The sequence below is a fragment of the Saccopteryx leptura genome, chromosome 6, assembly GCF_036850995.1.
Source record: "Saccopteryx leptura isolate mSacLep1 chromosome 6, mSacLep1_pri_phased_curated, whole genome shotgun sequence".
In the NCBI taxonomy this organism is placed as follows: Eukaryota; Metazoa; Chordata; class Mammalia; order Chiroptera; family Emballonuridae; genus Saccopteryx; species Saccopteryx leptura.
Genome location: NC_089508.1, coordinates 86,802,517 through 86,822,397, shown reverse-complemented (window position 1 = coordinate 86,822,397; position 19,881 = coordinate 86,802,517). Strand labels below are relative to the sequence as shown.

At 39.0% G+C, this 19,881-nt stretch overlaps 1 protein-coding gene across 4 annotated transcripts in view; it reads left to right on the top strand.

Moving 5' to 3' along the window:
• FMN1 (formin 1) overlaps nt 1-19,881 on the top strand; it is a 447,836-nt gene that overhangs the window by 276,214 nt on the left and 151,741 nt on the right. For all 4 annotated transcript variants that reach the window (XM_066341834.1, XM_066341832.1, XM_066341833.1 and 1 more), the window contains one exon: nt 12,717-12,804. In XM_066341834.1, the coding sequence (XP_066197931.1) occupies nt 12,717-12,804 (88 nt within the window). The remainder of the gene's footprint in view (nt 1-12,716; nt 12,805-19,881) is intronic.

The window sequence follows — 19,881 nt, the reverse complement described above, 5'->3', positions numbered from 1 at the left end:
TAGCTTTGGCCTTGTCTGATGACAGGACAGTGAATTCACTGATCTCTTCTGGTCATATTCTCCTCTAGATCTCTAATCCATGAGAAAATGCATGTGATTTTGTTTTGGAGTTTGTCTCATGCATGGCATAAAAACTCCAAAACCATCAGAATCCTCTCCTGCCCACGTCCCCACTGCCTTCCATCCCACAGTGCCCTCCTCCCCTGCCCAGCCGCAGCCTTCACCTGCTGTGGCCTTCTCCCCATTTGCTTTCTGAACAGAATGCACTAGCCTGAAAAACCAATAAAAGGGTTTTTGTCTCTCATCAGTAAGGGAATGGGATGCCAAATATGTTCTCAGACCCAGGACAGGGTGACAATTTGCCTTTTCACATTTCTTGGTGAAGAGCCTAAATCCTTAAAGTAAACTTCATAGGAGCAATTTTATGTGTCCCCAAAAATAAGGCCGTGGAAGAGATTCAGTCTTAACGGTTTGACAGAACAGTAAGGCTTAGTTTGCCTTGAAACAGTTAGTGGGACAGATAATCAGGCTGCATGCGGAAAGCTTATTTTGACGGCATTATTCAGGCCAGTTGACAGAGGCCATTACCCAGAAGCACACCCAGCCACGATGGCCATCAGCAGTGAGGGCTTGTTTGTACCGTAATATGGCACCAGGCAGCCGCCAGCCAGCCAGCGTCTGTGGGTGTGGTGCCAAAGAGTGGCAGGGGGCAGAGCATGGGAGAAGAGAACAAGGAAGCTGAGTCAGCACTTATTTTCCTGGGCACCTGCCAAGAAGCAATTGCGTGTTTCCAAGGAAGCGCTCCCTCTCCCTGAGGAGAGATGGCAAGGTGACTGCCAGCTCTGGTCCTGCAGCTCCTCCAGCAGTGGCCTCGCTCCCGGTGCTGGCTGGGAGTGGTGGCTGCTCGTCTGTCTCATCTCTGGTCGCTGTTGCACCAAAATGGCAGGGAGGGCACAAGCAGCCACAGCTATCATTGGGGTCGTGTCAGTTGCTTCCTCTGAGGATTTTTTGTCATGTTTTTTGTACACAAGGCATGCGTCTATGGGTTGCCATGCCTCTTTGGCCTTGTAGCACCTTGTGCCACATCTTGGAATTTCCCTCCATTGGAAATTCTTACTCTATTTTCCAAATTAGATTTTTATTACTTATAAAATAAAAATGTACAATCTAGTGGTATGTGAATGAGTGACAATTAAATGAGAGTAAAATTAAACCCAGGTATCCCCTTGATATAACATATCCCATCCCCAGAAGACACAGCTCTCCAATACAGCCAAAGGCAGGCCTCATGCTAATTTATGTTTCCTTCTTGTGTCCAGAGTCAGTGCAGCTCAGAGCTGGCAGTCCTTAGGATGGGTGCATTGATGCTGACAGGTCCTACAGGATTCTACATGACTTCCAACCTAGTCCATAAGAATGGCTTCAAGATACATGCCACAGTCATTATGAGAGCCCTTGATCCCTTTGGAAGCCAGTGACTTAGAAATGCAAAGGATTACTGCTAATAAGACAGGCTGACTTGTCATTAGTATGTGCTTTAATCCAGCCTCTTAAAGTCTGTAGTTCTGCCAAGTAGTGGCATTTGGTGAGTGTTGATATGAAGCATAAGCAGAAGATATTACCAGTATAAAGGTACAAAAATAGAATAGTATTATTTAGAATTTTCCTTTGGAGAGTCAGATTGTCTACTTTCTGTATATTTTCCACTGTGGTGTTCATTCTCCCTGAGAGAGGCAAACCATATTTTCTCTATAGTTGGAAATGTTCTACATTTGGATAGTTGAGATATATATCTCTATATACAGGGGATCCTTGGGTTACGGCAGTCTTGATATACAACATTTTAAGTTTATGATGCTCACTCTCATAAAAACTTAAAGAAATTGAAACATGAGTGTTTCAGCTTATGCTGTTAGCATCATACTTGTGGACTACTACTTGAGCAAACTATATAGTTTGGTTGTGCATGGCAGAAGAATACACAGTACAGTGCACAGTAGAGTATATTTCTGTCCTTTTCCTTTTTCTATGGCTTAGTTGTGTTTTTATGTTCTAGATTATGATTTTACAACTGTGTTAAAATAGGTAAGTGACTTAGGCTAGGGTGTGTTTGACTTACACCAAAATTTGGGTTACATCACCGTTGTAGGAACAGAACTGTGATGTAACCTGAGGACCCCCTGTATATCTATCTATATCTATCTATCTATCTATCTCTATAGGTAGATATAGATATATAGATATCTACAAGTATCTATTTAAGTAGATATCTAGATAGGTAGGTAGGTAGATAGATAGATTGATAGAGATAAAGATATCATTGTCAGAAAGTAAATATCTGTTCATATATGTGGATTTTTTGTTTTTGGTGGGGGGAGAGTGGTTTGGAAAAGAAAGGGAGCACCATGCCCGTATTTGCCTACAGCGCCCAGGAGAAGTTCTTTGGTGACAACTTGTGTGGCTGGTGCCTGTTCTCCAGACTGTTTGACAAAACCAACTCCACTGGAGATGGAAGTCCTGTGACTGAAACTGAGAAAGTGCACATGCGAGGACTAAGCCAGAGAACGGCATAGCTACTTGATCTGGTGTAGGCTCCAGTGTGTTTGGTGTCCAGTGAAGGTGTAGGTATCAGAATCACCTTCATTTTCAGGTGGGAAGGCGCCCTAGAAGAAGAAGGCTTCTATGGCTATCTTAATTTTGTAGCTGTGCCAGACTCGCTTGGCTGAGCATACTTCTAGCAGTCATCCTGAAATCAGACCATTTATTTTTATTTTTACTTCTGGCGATGTCTTCCAAGCTCAGGCAGAAAGCTAAAGATATATACGGGTTTTATGTGGATGTGAAAGTCCTGTAGGCCTGGCAGGTATTCCTTCTCAGTCTGCCTGGCAAGACTTTTCTAGCTTAGTAGTCAGGGTGTGGTTTTTCCAGAGTAGCAAATCTTTCTCCCATTTTTGCCTTAATTTTTATTCAAAGAGGCAGGTTTTTCTGAAAAGCCACACATGTAAGAAATAGTAATAATTCGAATACACTGGCTCAGGGTGCAGATAAAGACAGTGGGAGGTGTGGGCCTGCCTTGCCCTGCCCCCAGAAGGCATTGTGAGAGCTCCTTAGGTGGTGTCCGCATACGCATGTGTGACATGCCCTAATCCTAGCATGCGGCAGGGGCCTGGAAAGGCTTGGCCTTAAACTAAGCATGTCTAATAGGGTTTAACGCAACCTGTGAATTTGCCCCTGCACAAGGTCATCTTGTAGGTCATTGGAATGCTGCACAAATTGCATTCTCCCCCCAGACTGTGATTATACCTAGGAGAAGGCCATGTGCTGCCAAGTTCAGCCTACTTTAGATTGGACCAAGATAAACTGAGGGCTCACTAATGTTTCTCAAGAACTAATTTTTAATGATTTGATATAAAGTCTCTCTTGTTTAAAAAAAAAAAGTGATGGTCTTGGGGTTTATGAAGGAGCTTTGTGTTGGAGATGATGAGACCAGCGATTCTTTCCCGTTTCCGGGAGCAAAAGAAGACTGACAGCGAAGCAGGAATAATTAGACAAAATAAAAGCTTAGGTGCCAGAAGTTGCTTAATACTAGAAAATTATTTTGAGGATTAAAAAAAATCAAGTAATATGCATGTGAGGACATTCTTTGAATGAAAAATGGGTATTGGGAGTAGCCATAGAATAGAAATAGCATGAAGAGTTAAGGTCATGTTTATAATTAGCTGAGGTGGGGCTGTGTTTTGTTTGTTTGGTGATAGAGAATGGCTATAAATATGTCTACCTTGTATGAAATGTAACCATATTCATTTTTAAATTTGAAAGCATGGCCTGACCAGGCAGTGGCACAGTGGATAGAGCATCGGACTGGGATGCGGAAGGACCCAGGTTCAAGACCCCGAGGTCGCCAACTTGAGCGCAAGCTCATCTGGTTTGAGCAAAAGCTCATCAGGTTGGACCCAAGGTCGCTGGCTTGAGCAAGGGGTTACTCGGTCTGCTGTAGCCCCACGGTCAAGGCACATATGAGAAAGCAATCAATGAACAACTAAGGTGTCGCAACGAAAAACTAATGATTGATGCTTCTCATCTCTCTCCATTCCTGTCTGTCTGTCCCTATCTATCCTTCTCTCTGACTCTCTTTGTCTCTGTTAAAAAAAAAAAAAAAGAAAGCATGAACATTCTTCTCAAGTAGAGTCCATCTGGGCTTCTGGGCCAATCCGGGGACCGAAAGATAAGTTAGGCAACATTTGCAGGTTTCTCCAGTGCTAAGGGTTAAATGATTCCAAAACCCACTTCAACCAGAGCACACATCGGGCAAGCAAACTTTTACAAGTACTCAGACTCTTTCCCATAAATGTTTTCTGAAGGGTCTTCCTTGAATAGCCTGCAGTGGGCCCTTTCTTTCCTAAAGAACCCACGTGGAAGGAAGTCATTTTGGGAGCTCTAAGGCATAACTTTGCCTACTGAACCCACAGATACTTGGGAAATCATTCATTTGAAAGACATATTAGGAAGCTGTGGAGTAATAAAGTCAGGACTCCTACCAATATCCAACAATCAAATGTGGTGGACTGGCCTCAGGGTCTTCTGCAGGGTGAAAGCCCCCACTGCTGCCTGGCCTTAGTGCCTAGAAGCACCTTCACCCTGGCGGCTGTGCAGAATGGATAGAGCCCCTTATGTATGAATAACCAGAATAGAAGTGGCAGAACTGTTCGGGGTTCATGGTCTGCAGAGCTTATCACTCAGCTCTCCAGTATGGGGAGGCCTTCAGAAAGTGAGACCTGGACTTCTGTTTCGAGAAGGCACTGAATATAACACTTCAGAGAACACATTCAGCTTCTTCAATGGAAGACTGTGCCTGAAACAGCCTTCTCATTCTATATCTTCACCTTTCAAGGAGTCCTGGAATTTTGGAATTTTTAAGAATAATAGACCTAAGAATAACTAAACTTTTTAAGTTAATTGATTCCTATAAATAACTCCCTTGTATTAGACTCATTTATGTCTCCCTATAAACTATTCTCTGATCTCCCATTGAATGGAGATGTATATATATATATTATGTATATATATATTCATATATGTGTGTACCTATAGATTATTACTTTTACTCTTGACAACCCTCACAGTACTAACTTAAGAGTCTACATTTTGTGACTGCTTTTGAGTTAGAATGTGTTTCAGCATTGATGTGATGAAGAGTCAGGGAAGACCTAGAAATAGGAGGCTCATCTCCTGACTTTTCTCTTAACAACCAGTCAGCAGACTATGATGGCAGTTCCTTTCCATACTTGGCCACGGGGCCATGGCAGCTCAGCATGCTAACGCTGAAAGCTGTAGGCAAGGCCATCGTTTTATGGCTGTAACTCTTAGTTTTTAGTTATATATCTACTTTGATTGCTGGTAACTTTTGACTTGGGCCATACAACTTTTAAAACTGTTAAAATAATACCAGGGATTAACAACCTGAATGCTGAAAGAATGGGTTGGTGCTGATTAATTAAATGTTTGAATTAATAAATAATTTAACATAAATTTTATATATAATGTACTGTGGTAATATATTAGTTAAATTTCTTACTATAATGACAGCTGTTAAGTATCAAACAATCTCAGGCAACTCAAATTCTAAAACTTTTTCAGATAATCATTGTGATTACCAGTTCACACTCTTCAGTACTGTGAATATGGAAGGTATAAGTGATTGAGTTTGATTTTTTTCAAGCCCAGAACATATTAGAGAAGCTAGTGGATTGGAGAAAATTAATATGCAGTATAATTTATTTTTTTGTTGTATGTACTTTCTCTTCAAAGAAATTTCTTTTTTTAAGTGAGAAGAAGGGAGATAGAGAGATAAACTCCTGCATGCATCCTGACCAGGATCCACCTGGCAACCCCTGTCTGGGGCTGATGCTCAAATCAACCTAGTTATCCTCAGTGCCCAGGGCTAACACTCAAACCAATCGAGCCACTGGCTGCTAGAAGGGAAGAGAGAGAAGAGGGAGAGAGGGGGGGGAGAGAAGCAAATGGTCACTTCTTGTGTGTGTCCTGACCACGACTCAAACCTAGGATGTCTGCATGCTAGGCCGACACTCTATCCACTGAGCAAACCAGCCATGGCCCAGACAGAAATTTTTGAAGTTCACTTTATCTGTTTAGAAGTTTGCTTACCAAGAATGCATATAGTGCAATAAAAAGAAGACAAGGGGATTGTCAGTTAAGAGAAGATTCTACATAAATTATATCTGGTTATTTGAAATGTTACAATGATTCTAAATATATATATATATATATTTTTTTTTAATAATGTCATAATTCTTGGTTAATAACTAATTGAACATCCTTTTAAAAACCTGTTTTGTTATGTTCTAAATCTTTGCTATTTTTTCCTGTTTATTCTCTCCATTACTTATTTTCATTCTTGTTTTTTTTCCTCTTCTTAATGCTTTCTTCCTAACCACTCTGTTGTGAAAGTAAATGCCTCAGATGATAGGTATATATCTAGGTAAGGAATTGTGAGATTTGATCACAGATATCAGAAAAGAGTGTTGGATTAGCAGAACATGGTGTTCTTCTATTCTGTGTGTCTTGCTTTGAATGCTCTAGGGGTGAGGTAACTATACTCACTGTTCAGGACCTTTAAGCATGAAGTATTATTATTGCTTTAGAAATCCATAGGGAAGAACACTAAGAAATAAGTTTGTAATGTTATACTCATTGCCCCCAATTCACAATTGTCCATCTGGATTAGCTTGGTTCCAAGGAGCACAATACTTAGCATTTAGTAGGGCTGTAATAGAAAGTTGTTCTCTTTACTCTCCTTCCCTTAGAAAATGCCCCTTATCCACAGCCATCTCTGCATATATCTCTTTCTTCCTGCAATTCAGCTAGGTTCTCCTTTTTTTTTTTTAATTTATTGGGATGACATTGGTTAATAAGTTTATACAGGTTTCAGATGTTCATTTCCTTTTTTAAATTTATTGATTTCTAGAGAAAGAGAAAGGGAGAGAGAAAGAGGGAGGGAGAGAAACATTGATGTTACACTTATTCATGCCATCTTTGGTTGATTCTTATATGTGCCCTCACCAGGGATCGAACCCACAACCTTGGCATGTTGGGACAATGCTTTAAACAACTGAGCTACTTGAACAGGGCCTCAAGTGTACATTTCTATAATACATGATCTACACATTGCATTGTGTGCCCACTACCTAAAATTTGACCCTGTTTCCCCATTACTACCCCCACCTCTTCCCCTCTGGCAACCACCATTCTGTTCTGTGTCTATAAGTTTTTATTTGTTTGTCTTGTTTAGTCATTTGTTGCTTTCTGTTTTATATTTGAAATGTGAGTAAAATTATATGAGCTATGTCCTTATTTAAATTTCTTTGCATTATACCAGCTTATGAGATCTAATAATTAGAAAAAAAGAAAAAGTAATAGAAGGACAACTCATAAGAACGTAAGACCAATAAATAGCCAAATGTTAAAGTGCAGAACAGTGAAAAAACATTTTACCTATCATTTTGGCCAAAATTTTTAAATTTATAATACCCGCAGTGGGTGACAGAAAAGGAAAATAGTCATTCTCAAATACTCGATGGAAGTATAAATTAATACCACCTATTAGAAACAACTGGCAATATTTGTTAAAATTTAAGATAGACATGTTGTTTAAACAGCTTCTATAGATCTGTTTTATCTAAATACAAGCTCAAGTGACTAAGGATGTATCTCCATGGTTCTTCATTGTAGCTTTGTTTAAAATTGACTAAATGTGTAGAATTTCTGAATGTCTATCAATTGAGGAAAACTTAAATTATGTGTCAGACTTAGAAGAGGCTCAGCCTGTACTGATATGGAAGAGATCAATAATGTATTTATGAAAGAAAAAAAGAGATTCAGAATGGGGGCAAGGGGAGTTGCAGAAAAAAAATATATTACTTACCACTTTTATGAAGATAAAACCCTACACATGTGTGGGCAAGCTCACATGTTTAAATCTGGAATGGGACAACCCCCGTGCTAGTGATAGTAGCTGGGTGGTTTAGAGGATGAGAGAGCATTTCACCTTTTACTTGTTTGCATTCAGAGTAGTATATATGTTTTTATTACAATAAGCAATTTCCACAATTATAAATAAAAATACAAAATTTACACACATGCACACCCACATACACATACACACATGAAACAGAACAAATATCTCTGTTAACTTTTCAACTCTCCAGAACTTTATACATCTTCAGTCCTGAGCTCAATACCTGGCCAGTGGGAGTCATTGGACAAATGTGTGTTCAGTAAAGGAACCCCTCTTTGTTCCAGTCTTTGCTTCCCTGATGAGGTTGGCCAAGACATGACCAGGGAGCCTAAAAAGCACCTCTCTCCCATTTTCTCCCTTTTAGTTCTCAAATTTCCTTTTTCCTCTTCCTCCCTGCCCCCAACACCTTTTCCTCACATCCTACTGGGCCCAATCTTTATACAATTTCAGAAATATCTGAGTATGTAACTCAAGTCTTGGATAGATTTTTAGCTGACTGAATTCCCATTTGGTCTGTTTATTAGTCAGATGTGTTGTTTTCCTCCTTTTAGTCATTTTGTGGATTGGACTTCCAAGTATTTTAATATACATGTATTTACTCTACTTTTTGTTGTTTTAACCCTCTCTTCTATTTTATTTTATTTTATTTTTTTTTTGTAATTTGTTTGATATTATCCTTCTCTTTCTAACTTCTAAACATATTACAAGCTACAGTATTCAAAGCAGCATGGTCCTGGTATAAATACAGATGCACATATTTATGATATACAGTATATGTGTCTATATAGCCCCCCACAAACATTCAATGAAATAGTCTTCAGCCTTAGGAAGGTAATTACGTCACATGCTACAACATGGACGAACCTCATGGACATTACACTAAATGAAGCCAGCGGTTGCAGGACAAATCCTGCGTGGTTCCCTGTACGTGAGTGTCTAAGCAGTCACACTCATAGAAGCAGAAAGCTGCTGAGGGCTGGGGGGAAGGAAATGGGGAACATCTGTTCAGTGGGCCTAGAGTTTAGCATTGTGCGGGCAGTTAACAATACTGTACTGTACATTTAAAAAATTGTTAGTAGGATAGATTTGATGTTGTTCTTTCAAGCCTTGGGGAGAAAGAAACTATAAGAGCTTAGGATATAAATCCATTCAGTGTCCATTCTGTTTCTACCATTTTAGCTGGTTTTGAGAAACCTAGTATTACTTCACATTTGGAGAAAGACTACATGGAAACTTAGAAGCACATTTTTTAAAATGTCGGAAGTAGACAGAGAAATTTGACACAAATAGGGAAGAGAATACAAATGCTTTGACTTACTGCTGCTTATGCCCTTTTTAGGAGACAACATCACATTTTAGAAAACTCTTAAAAGTTTTTAGTCCAACTAAATTTAGCGGACCTTCTCTTTCTAAACAACCCCCATGCCCAGTCATTAGACAGAATTGCAAGGAAAACTGACTGTGGTGACATCCTTTCCACAGTTTAGCCTGATTGAGCAATGAAGTGGGGATGGATTTGCTTGTTTCTCTCTCTCTCTCTCTCTCTCTCTCTCTCTCTCTCTCTCTCTCTGTCTCGTCTCCCTCTCTCATCTCCCTCTCTTTCTCTTTCTGTGTTGCTTTCTTGCCTTCTTTTAATTAGCTATTAGAAAACTAGCATTTGAACCTCGTCTGCCCTATAGCTAGAATGTATTGCTCATGGTTGTTAGAATTCCACTGGAAAGCTTGGAGAATGTTTTTTTGAAAAAATCTTAGCTACCCAGATGTGATATTGTCATAAATTTGATTCCTGTGCCTGTCTCTTTGACATCCATGTGTATGTCATAGCCAGCATTGTATCAGTCACTATCCTGGACATTGAAAAATAAATCTAGTCAATTCCCAAAGCCTTTCTTCTTTTGACTTTGTTTTGCAGTTAGTTCAGGTGGTGGTTTTATTTGCCTTTTCAGTTCTTTTCAGAACTTTTAAAAAATCGCTATGCTCTGCAGACTTCATGAGGGCAAGGACTTGATCAGCTTGTCACCTCTGCATCTCCAGGGTCCAGAGCAGTGCCACAGCAGATATTTGTTGGACGAATAAAGGCATGCCTGAATATTTAGTTAAAACTTATGTGGGTCTTCTTAATTTTGTACTGGACTCTTAAAAATCATTTCACTTGAAATTTGTGTTCTCTAGCTAAGAAAAAGCCAAAAGTTGTATTTTAAAAGATGTTTGATTATACATCATCTTTTTCTCCTCTTCTTTTGCTTTTGTGTAAAAAAATAAGTAAAAAATACCAAGTTTCTTTCTTATTTCTTTAAAACTCTTGACATTCTGTATCCCCCCGGATCTTTATCTAAGGCTAATGTTGAAATTATTAAACATATTAGACTGATTATTAAATAATAAAATTATTAAACATATTAGACTGAAAACTCAGATTTTCCTCTTGATCAAAGCTTGGTATTTACTATGTTTTGTTCTGATATTTACTATGTTTTGTTCTGATAGTTCTATAAAAGTAGCACAGAGAAAGTAAGGGCAAAGGGCTGGCAATAACTGATTCAGAATTGATCAGTCGATACGTAGACAAGTTGCATGATTAGACAATATTGGTTGGAACAAACTCATAGTATCTTATTGTTTAACCAGCAGAACTCAGCTAGTACTAATGTACATATAGGTGTTAGTTACTGTTTAATCTTGTCTTCATTATATTTTGGTAAGTTTATAAGGGTGTTGCTGGGAGAAGAAGCATAGCTATTTAGTTTAGCTTGTATTTTACTCAGGAACGTGCATTCAAACACAAGATGTGGTGATGTTTTGAATGCATGTCATACTGATTTTTGTAGCCATGCTATATGACAGTAAAGACAACTTTTTTTCTTAGTGACCACTGTGTGATATGTTCTTAGGAACAGATTTGGTTATTGGGAACTTACTAGGTTTAGAGAAACAAAACTATGACGAGCTCTTCATGGAATAGTCTTATAAAGATTGAAATTACCGACCCTGGCCGGTTGGCTCAGCAGTAGAGCGTCAGCCTGGCATGCAGGGGACCCGGGTTCGATTCCCGGCCAGGGCACATAGGAAAAGCGCCCATTTGTTTCTCCACCCCGCCCCCCTCCTTCCTCTCTGTCTCTCTCTTCCCCTCCCGCAGCCAAGGCTCCATTGGAGCAAAGATGGCCCGGGCGCTGGGGATGGCTCCTTGGCCTCTGCCCCAGGCGCTAGAGTGGCTCTGGTCGCAGCAGAGTGACACCCTGGAGGGGCAGAGCATCGCCCTCTGGTGGGCAGAGTGTTGCCCCTGGTGGGCGTGCCGGGTGGATCCCGGTCGGGCGCATGCGGGAGTCTGTCTGACTGTCTCTCCCCGTTTCCAGCTTCAGAAAAATACAAAAAAAAAAAAAAAAAAAGATTGAAATTACCAGCAGTGAAGTATTTGGAATTTCTAAAAAAAAAATGTAAAATTTTGATATAGATATATATTATTATAAAATAATAATTTTAAACAATTTAAAATTTTATGTACAAAGTACTGTATTGCCTATGCAGGGTAGGGCAGAAGTAGGTCTACAGTTGTGAGTATGCAAAACAGTTTATTCTTATATTACTATTTATTAATTATTGTATTATTTTCCATATGAAAATACAACTATAAACCTATGTTTGCCTCACCCTGTATTAATAATAGCACAAATAGCATGACCAGGCAGTGGCGCAGTGGATAGAGCATCTGACTGGGATGCGGAAGGACCCAGGTTCAAGACCCCGAGGTTGCCAGCTTGAGCAAAATAGCTCACCAGCTTGGACCCAAGATCGCTGGCTTGAGCAAGTGGTTACTCGGTCTGTTGAAGGTCCACGGTCAAGGCACATATGAGAAAGCAATCAATGAACAACTAAGGTGTCGCAACAAAAAAACTGATGATTGATGCTTCTCATCTCTCTTCGTTTCTGTCTGGCTGTCCCTATCTATCCCTCTCTCTGACTCTCTTTGTCCCTGTAAAATAATAATAATAATAATAATAATAATAATAATAATAGCACAAATATAAAGCAACCTAACTCTCCACAACAGGGAAAATGTATTTAAATAATTTATGTCAAGAACTATATTAGGTGTGTCACATACATTGTCTTTTAATTTCTAGAATAAATGTACAAGCTAAGCCAGTCAGCCCTACTTCTTGATGAAAATGTTGAATACCTAGCAGTTAAGTCACTTTTCCAAGGCCATATCACTGATATCTGCTGAGTCAGGATCATATTGACTTTTTCCCTAAACCACTCAGCAGATGATACAGCCAAGATTGGAGCCTATGAAGTGACATAAACAGTAGCAACATGAAAATAGGGCAATGATACGTAAAAATGTTAGATATAAAATTGCAACATAGTGCCATTACAACTTAGTTAAGATGCGTTTGAATGAAAGATTAGAGTAAAATACTATAAAGATTTTAGTGCTCCTATTAGACTAGTGGGCTTTAGGGTGGGGTTTTTTTTCTTATAAAGTATAGTTGTGAATAGGTTACTTTTATTTTTTGTGTGAATAAGTTACTTTTAAATTAAATGGTTATTAAAATGGAGTGACTATAGCATCAATTTAGTTTAATAATCAGAGTATCTAAAAATCTCATTGTTTTTTGATATGCTTCTGAAAGATTGCACGGTCATTTGAGCTTGTGTTAATTTTCTTTTTAAATTCCAGATCATCAAATTATTGGATGGAAAACGATCTCAAACTGTGGGAATCTTGATATCTAGTTTGCATTTAGAAATGAAGGATATCCAACAGGGTAAGTGTTCCCCAACATCTTCTTTTCCAGCTTTTAATTTTTTTCAGCATTTTATTGTGAAAGATTTCGAACATATAGAAAATTAGTATGCCAACCCTGGCCAGGTAGCTCAGTTGATTGGAGGATCTTCCTGACATGCTGAGGTTGTGGGTTCAATCCCTAGTCAAGGCACATACAGGAATCAATGAATGATGGCATGAATGGTGGAACAGCAAGTTGATGTTCTCTCTCTCTCTCTCTCTTCCTTCCTTCCTCTCTCTCTAGAAATAATAAATAAAAAATCAGTTTGTCATAGTTAATCCTATGTGCCACTACCTAGCTACAAAACAATCAGTTCACTCTTATTTTATCTGAAGCACCTCTTTTTCACCAACTAGATTATTATGAAGCAAAACTCAGATATGATTCATCTGCTAAAAATGTTAGTATGTGGCTAAAAGATAAGGGCACTCTTTCAAGCATAACTCAAGCGCCATTATGCACTTAAAAACATTGACCGTGATTTCTCAATATCAAATATGTAGTTCTAATTTCCCTGATTGTCTGTATACTCACTAATTCATCCTTCTGTTTACAGTTAGTCTGATTGAGGACCCAAACAAATGTTATGCATTGCCTTTGATGTGTCTCTCAGGTTTCTTTTAATCTAGAGGTTTCTACCATCCATCTTATTTTCCTATGTCATTAATTTTTTTGAAGAAACCATGTCACTTGTTCTGTTGAGTTTCCCACAAGATTTTGCTGATTGTACTGCCATGTTTTTACTTACTATGTTCTGTCCCCTGAGGTTCCTTGTAAGCTGTTAGTTTGATCTGGAGATGTAATCTGAGGGGAGGAAGACTACTTTATAGATGCTATTGCATATTCTGTCAAGAAGTACATTCTATCTGGTTGTCTCTGCTGTTAGTGATTACTAATGATCTTTGCTTAGATTCATTATTTTATTAGAAGTTTTCAAAACAATAATACACAAATTCCATCATTTCTTCATGAGTTGGAGTACTAATGTGGAGAAATGCTTTTCTTCATCCACTTGTTATGTCATTGCTTCTTAATTCCTCCTTTTTTTCAAATGACGCTATTTCAATTTGGTTGTCTTTGGCCCAGTTTGAAATGAGACATTTAAAGAGAGGAAATGTCATATATGTTTTCCTTAGTCTGTAGAAACATAGCCCAAAAGCCATCTTATCTTTTGAAATCTATGTCTTGCAGGGAAGCGATACTCCCCTTTCTCAGTAATCAATTAAATGTAAATCTTCAACACGTCACCAACAATATTTTCTAAGTAGTAATGCAGTCTTTTGTAGACACTTTCAGTAGAAATTGCACGGGTCTACCCATGGAGACACTCTCACCCCTCTGTGCCCTTGAGGTTGTAGTCTTGTTGCCACAGTTACTTCTCACTGGTGCCCAGCGGAAGGCTCCCACAGGTCCTGAACTGAAAGGCGCTTACAATACTTTCACACTAGGTTTCCTCTCAAAGGAGCTTTGCTGAGGGCTTCAATTATTGCTTGATTGCCAACATTAAAAATTCCACATAAAACTAAAAATATCCTGAACTGGAAATAGTCATAACATATTCAAACACACTGTCTATTTTTAGTATTTGAGCTCAATATTAGGACTAAATACATATGTGTGAATATTAACCTCCAAAAATGTTGCGGTAATTGATTTGAATTAGGGGCAGAAAAGAGTGGGTAAAAATGTCCACCATGGAAATTAGAAAGGAGTGCTTTAGTAACATTAGGTTTTGGGTCTTTGAGAAGAATTGAATTTGGGGTAAATTCAAACCAGAAAATTGTGATGTTAAGACAATATATTTAAATGAAAATACAAAACAAAAGAATATCAGCAGGGAAGTTTATAGTCTTATGTCAAAGCAACTAACATTTTTTATGCAGTCACTGAAATTAGAAAGCAATTCTTCAGGTTCAGTGGCACAGCCTTGCCCTAAACGCTAGCATTCTTCTTCATAAGCCTGGTGAAAACCTAGTATGCTTGGTTTCACCACTATGATGTATAGCAATCTGGATACAAGTTTTCACAATGGCAACAGCACCTTAGACTTTATTCAGTTCTTTTTAGGCATGCCCTGCTGTAGTATATCAGATTGCATATGATACCATTCCAGTCATGTGATATTCCAGTTACCAACTTAGGACTGGAAACCTTTGTATGGATGTCCACCCTTGTTGGATTGAATGTTCACTGTGTGAGTTGGATAAGAGACTTTTCAATATTCTACTCTGGACAAGAACATGCTCATGTGAAGCAGAAGTGACATACATTTTAGTGTTGGAAATGTCGATTGTGGCAATACAGACTTCTAGGATTTGTGGGCTCCATTTTAGTATTCTCCTGCTTCAGGTACCTCTGTAATCTACCACAGAGTTGGCTCCTAAGCTCCAGTTCATGTCTGCATTTAGTAGTGCATTCCAGATGAATATAGAAACATAACCTGAAATTAATTTTTCTTCAGAATCATTTGACTGACACTGGCATCCAAAGGTCACCTAGGAGCCAGGCTATGTCAGCTACATTTCATTCTGAGTCCATGCCTGGTAGTGAATGGAATGCACTTGGCCTTGTGTTGCTATACTGATGAAAGGACTCCCTATACTGACACTGGCCTAAAAATTTGTTTTACTATAAGAGGGTGTGGCTTCAGTGCGTGTGACCTGATTGGGCAGGCCCGCGGCAGCCAGGCAAAGTCACAGAGCACAGCAGCTGTGGAGAAATGACCACAGTTCTGAGACTCTTCTTCAGCCTTCTGGTCATATATTCATCTTTGTCAATGCACAAAGACAAATACACTAACTTGCACTTTTCAAACTCACAAGGTGCTAATGTATAAACCACACTTGTAGAATTTTCTTTGTCATGGTGAAAATATCAATCATATCTGTTCACCATTACCTCCACAACACTCTTCCTGGCTTGGCTTTATATATATATATTGTTTATGCCATTTTCCCTTTAAGATTACAAGTTGGTCCCCTAGGTAATAATTTGGGGTATTTCAATCCACAATTACCTCACACGGATAGATAATCCACTTTTTACTGGTTCAAGTTTTTAAAAGCAACTGTGTTTTACTCATTTATAAGGTGGGCACTTCTCCATTGTCCACTACATACTGCCTATAATGTGTATTTGAGAAGTCGAATCTGGGGACTCTATGCCTCAAGGTCTTCAACTGCAAGTAGAGAACCAATGTCTATTCTATTATGTCATGTTGCATTTCTTTACTAAGATTTTCTCTGATAACTAAGCATTGTTTACAACTAATTGGGCTAATGTATCATATATAAAAGTCATTCAATAAAATATTTTTTAAATTTAATTTTATTTAAATAAAACTAAACTGTAGACTAGATGGAATCTGAATATCATGTAATTCCATTGGTATATTTGGACAAAACTTTCCTCCAGCCCTCCTTCCTTCCAGCCCTCCCTTCTTCCTTCCTTCCCTCCTTTCTTCCCTCCCTCCATCCTTTCTTCCCTCCCTTCTTCCTTCCCTCCCTTTCTCCCTCCCTCCCTCCTTCCCTCCTTCCCTCCCTCCTTCCTTTCCTCCCTCCCTTCTTCCTTCCCTCCCTCTCTCTCTCCCTCCCTCCCTCCCTCCTTCCCTCCTTCCCTCCCTCAGGAAACATGTTTTGAAGATCAGTTCTGTATCAACCACCATGACAACCACAATACATAATATCCAGACTCTAACATTCTCAAGAGTTCACAGGATAGTGGGAGAGATGGAAAAAGCCGCCCAAGATTACAGTAGAGTTGCATATGAAATAACAAGACAATATCTTGTCTCTACCTATAAAACTTCAGATGAGTCTTAGAGGGTCAACTGGTTATCACACACAGAAGGAGCTTCCCGGTGGAAAGCAGACATGCGCAGAGGAGGTACAGCTTGAGTGCACAGATTGCATAGGAAGGTGTTATTTCAGGGCACAGGGTTAGAAAGGCAAGCAACATCCAGCACAGGAAGGGCTCTCCATCTGAGCACACAGAGTTTGGACATTATTCCATCAGTGAGAGGGAGACAGAATTTAAGCCAAGCAGTACTGTGATCTGATTTGAGTGCAGAAATCTCTGACCTTTAGGGCTGTGGAGACTGGCCTCCAAGGCCTCCATGCTCTGGCCACGGCAGGTATCTCCTACCACAGCTGGCCTGCCTGCCTTCCCTCCTGCTGCCCTTAAAAGGGCCATAGTCTTTCTCTTCTCAGAGTCTTGGAAGGCACAACCTGTTTTAAATGAACAGCACTGCACCTTCACTCTGTTAAAATACTTTTCCACCTCATTCTCCAGAGCTCGCTTCTTTTCTTTACTAGGTTTTAGCTTAAGTGTCATTTCAAAGAGGCCTTTACAGATCCCTCCACCCTAATTTAAATCACCCTAAGTTAATTCTCTTCTATTCTACACAGCACTTAATATTTTATTTGTTCATCTACTTATGTTCTCATTTATGTTTGTCTCCAGAATATACTCTCCACAGGAGAGATTGCTCACTTATGTGTCCCTAGTACCTCGGACTGTGCCTGGTACCTGGGTAATGATCATTGAATATCTGTTGAATGAGTAAAAAAATTAAGTAATGGAAATGGATAAATCTCTTAGAAAGGGATTGTGGTTATTGAGATAACTGCTGAAAGCCAGAACTAAAGCTGTGTCTGTAGAAATGTAGAGAAGGAGACTGTATACAAGGGATATTTGAAGAGAGAATTGCTACAGTTACCATATTTCCCCAGGTATAAGATGCTCCCATGTATAAGATGCACCTTAATTTTGGGCCCAAAATTTAAAAGAAAAATGTATTTTATAAACTTATTGAACTCAAGTTTTATTCATCATAAAATTCATACAACTCCTCATCACTGTTAAAACTCCCATCCATTAGTTTGTCCTCCTCTGTGTCTGATGATGAATCACTGTCTTCAACAATGAGCGCAAAAAGAAGTGCGAAAAAGCAGGAAATGCAAGTAAAAAACTCTACAATCACTGTATAAGACACACCCAGTTTTTAGACCCCCAAATTTTCAGAACAATGTACATCTTATATATGGGGAAATACAGTAGCTATATCAGATGCAAGCAGTGTCGGGGAAGTCTTATATGTACTCTGGGTTTCTAGCCTTAACAAGAAGGTATGTAATGATGCCAAAAATGTAAACTTGAACTAGAGGAGGAAAAGCTTGGGTAGAAGCAGTAAGTTCAGTTGGTTTTGGATGATTTGTCTGAGATGATGAGACGTTTTAAGCTGACATGTTCAATGAGTACCTGAAAATTCTAGCCTGATGCTAAATCGATAGGGGTAACTTAGAGATATAACATCTCCCCAAAAGATAACCACCTTTACCTGTTTCTCTCTACCCAAGATGGGTTGAGTATCTTGTAGGAGAAAGCCAAGTCCCTGTACTGACTAAAGTTGAAAGCACTGCATGACTAAGGCCGGACCTTGGTCATGGAGGAAGAATGGTTTCGGAGTCTGACCGTAATACCCACAGCTCTTGTACTTGGTCCAGGAGAGGCTCTGAATAAGTGATTTACTTCTTGCTGGTTTTCCATCCACACAACGGGATGATTTGTATTTAAAAATATTTTGGCATCCTTGGACACAGTTGTTGCCTGCATGATTGCAAATTAGTGTTTTCATTCCACGTTAGTGATTTCCTCTTATTCTTTTCCCAGGGGAGATGGAAAATTGCTGTTGACTATTCTTGCTATAAACCTCTGTATGCATTGCAACAGACGAGGTGCCAGAAACCTCCTGGCATTCATTTGGAATTTCCCGTACACTCAGAATCTATATTTATAATATTTAATCTAACATCAAAATAAAACATTTTTCAGTCTAGTTCCTCCTAGTCCCGAATCTCAGTTTTGAAGTTCAGCAGCATCGAAGACTATCTTTCTATTCAATATGTAAATTTTAAATTAAAATGTGAGAGGATGCCAGTTAGTTATATGCCAGGTATGAACCCCAGATCTCAGAATGTTCACTGGGTTTTGCTTACTTTTGCCTAATAATTTCTAGAAGTATCTGTCAAGGTTTATGCTAGTTGTCTAAAAATAATTAACTTGACTGCACATCTGAAATCTACTGTGAATTGTCTAGGACTTTCCTGAGGAACATCGTGACTCTAGCCTAGAAGACTTTATACTCTAAAGCAGTTGGTCTCCAAAATTTGTATCGTGTACCCCTATCAATAAAAATTTTGTAGAGTGTGCTTCTCAAAGTTTGTTTTCTAAAACATGTATATCATGTAAATGTGTGACAGAACTAATATTCACATTATAAAACATATGCAATAATATGAATTAAAATGGGATTAAGGATAGTTTTTAATGTCTTGCTAATTTTGATGGCCTCAGGTTCTCATTAGCTAGTATCTCAAGGCTCAATATATAAATAGGGTGAGGGTCATTATAACAAAGTGGATTTAAACCCAGATTTCAAAGAGTCCCTTGGTAAATTCTGTGATAATTTATGGAGGTCAGAGTCTTGGCAAATCTGATTGAGTGTCCCTGCCTTCAACTCATTCCACGACTGATGAAGAACTTGTATTAGCTATCAAAGTGTCTTCAATCTAGGATTTCTCTGCAGGAATCTCTTGAAGCCAATTTATTTGTTTTGTCAAAGTTAGTTGAAACCGAATTTTAGAATCAGAAAACTTTATTTAATTGTCCCCCATCACAATATATTGAAGGTATATAGAAGACCAGGTAAGGATGCCACATATCAAGTGGTTTACCCATCAAAGGTGACGTGATCATGACCTGCTGACATGCTGAATGAAGGGGCCAGGGTCAATCGACTTATTACATGTTGGCAGAGCTTTAAATAAATATAAATGGCAATTCTAATTCTGCCCTTTCCTTTCCTACCTTCCTTGTCCTCCCACTGAGTCTAACACACCTGAGGAGCAGGGTTCCCGCCCCCCTGTTTTCAAACCACTGCACATTCCTTCCAGAAAGCAGAGGATGACCTTTCTTTGTACTTTACCTTCAGGCACTGGCTGAGACCATACAATCTGCCTGGAATGTAATTTTGGATTAAAAGAACCAGAACTAATG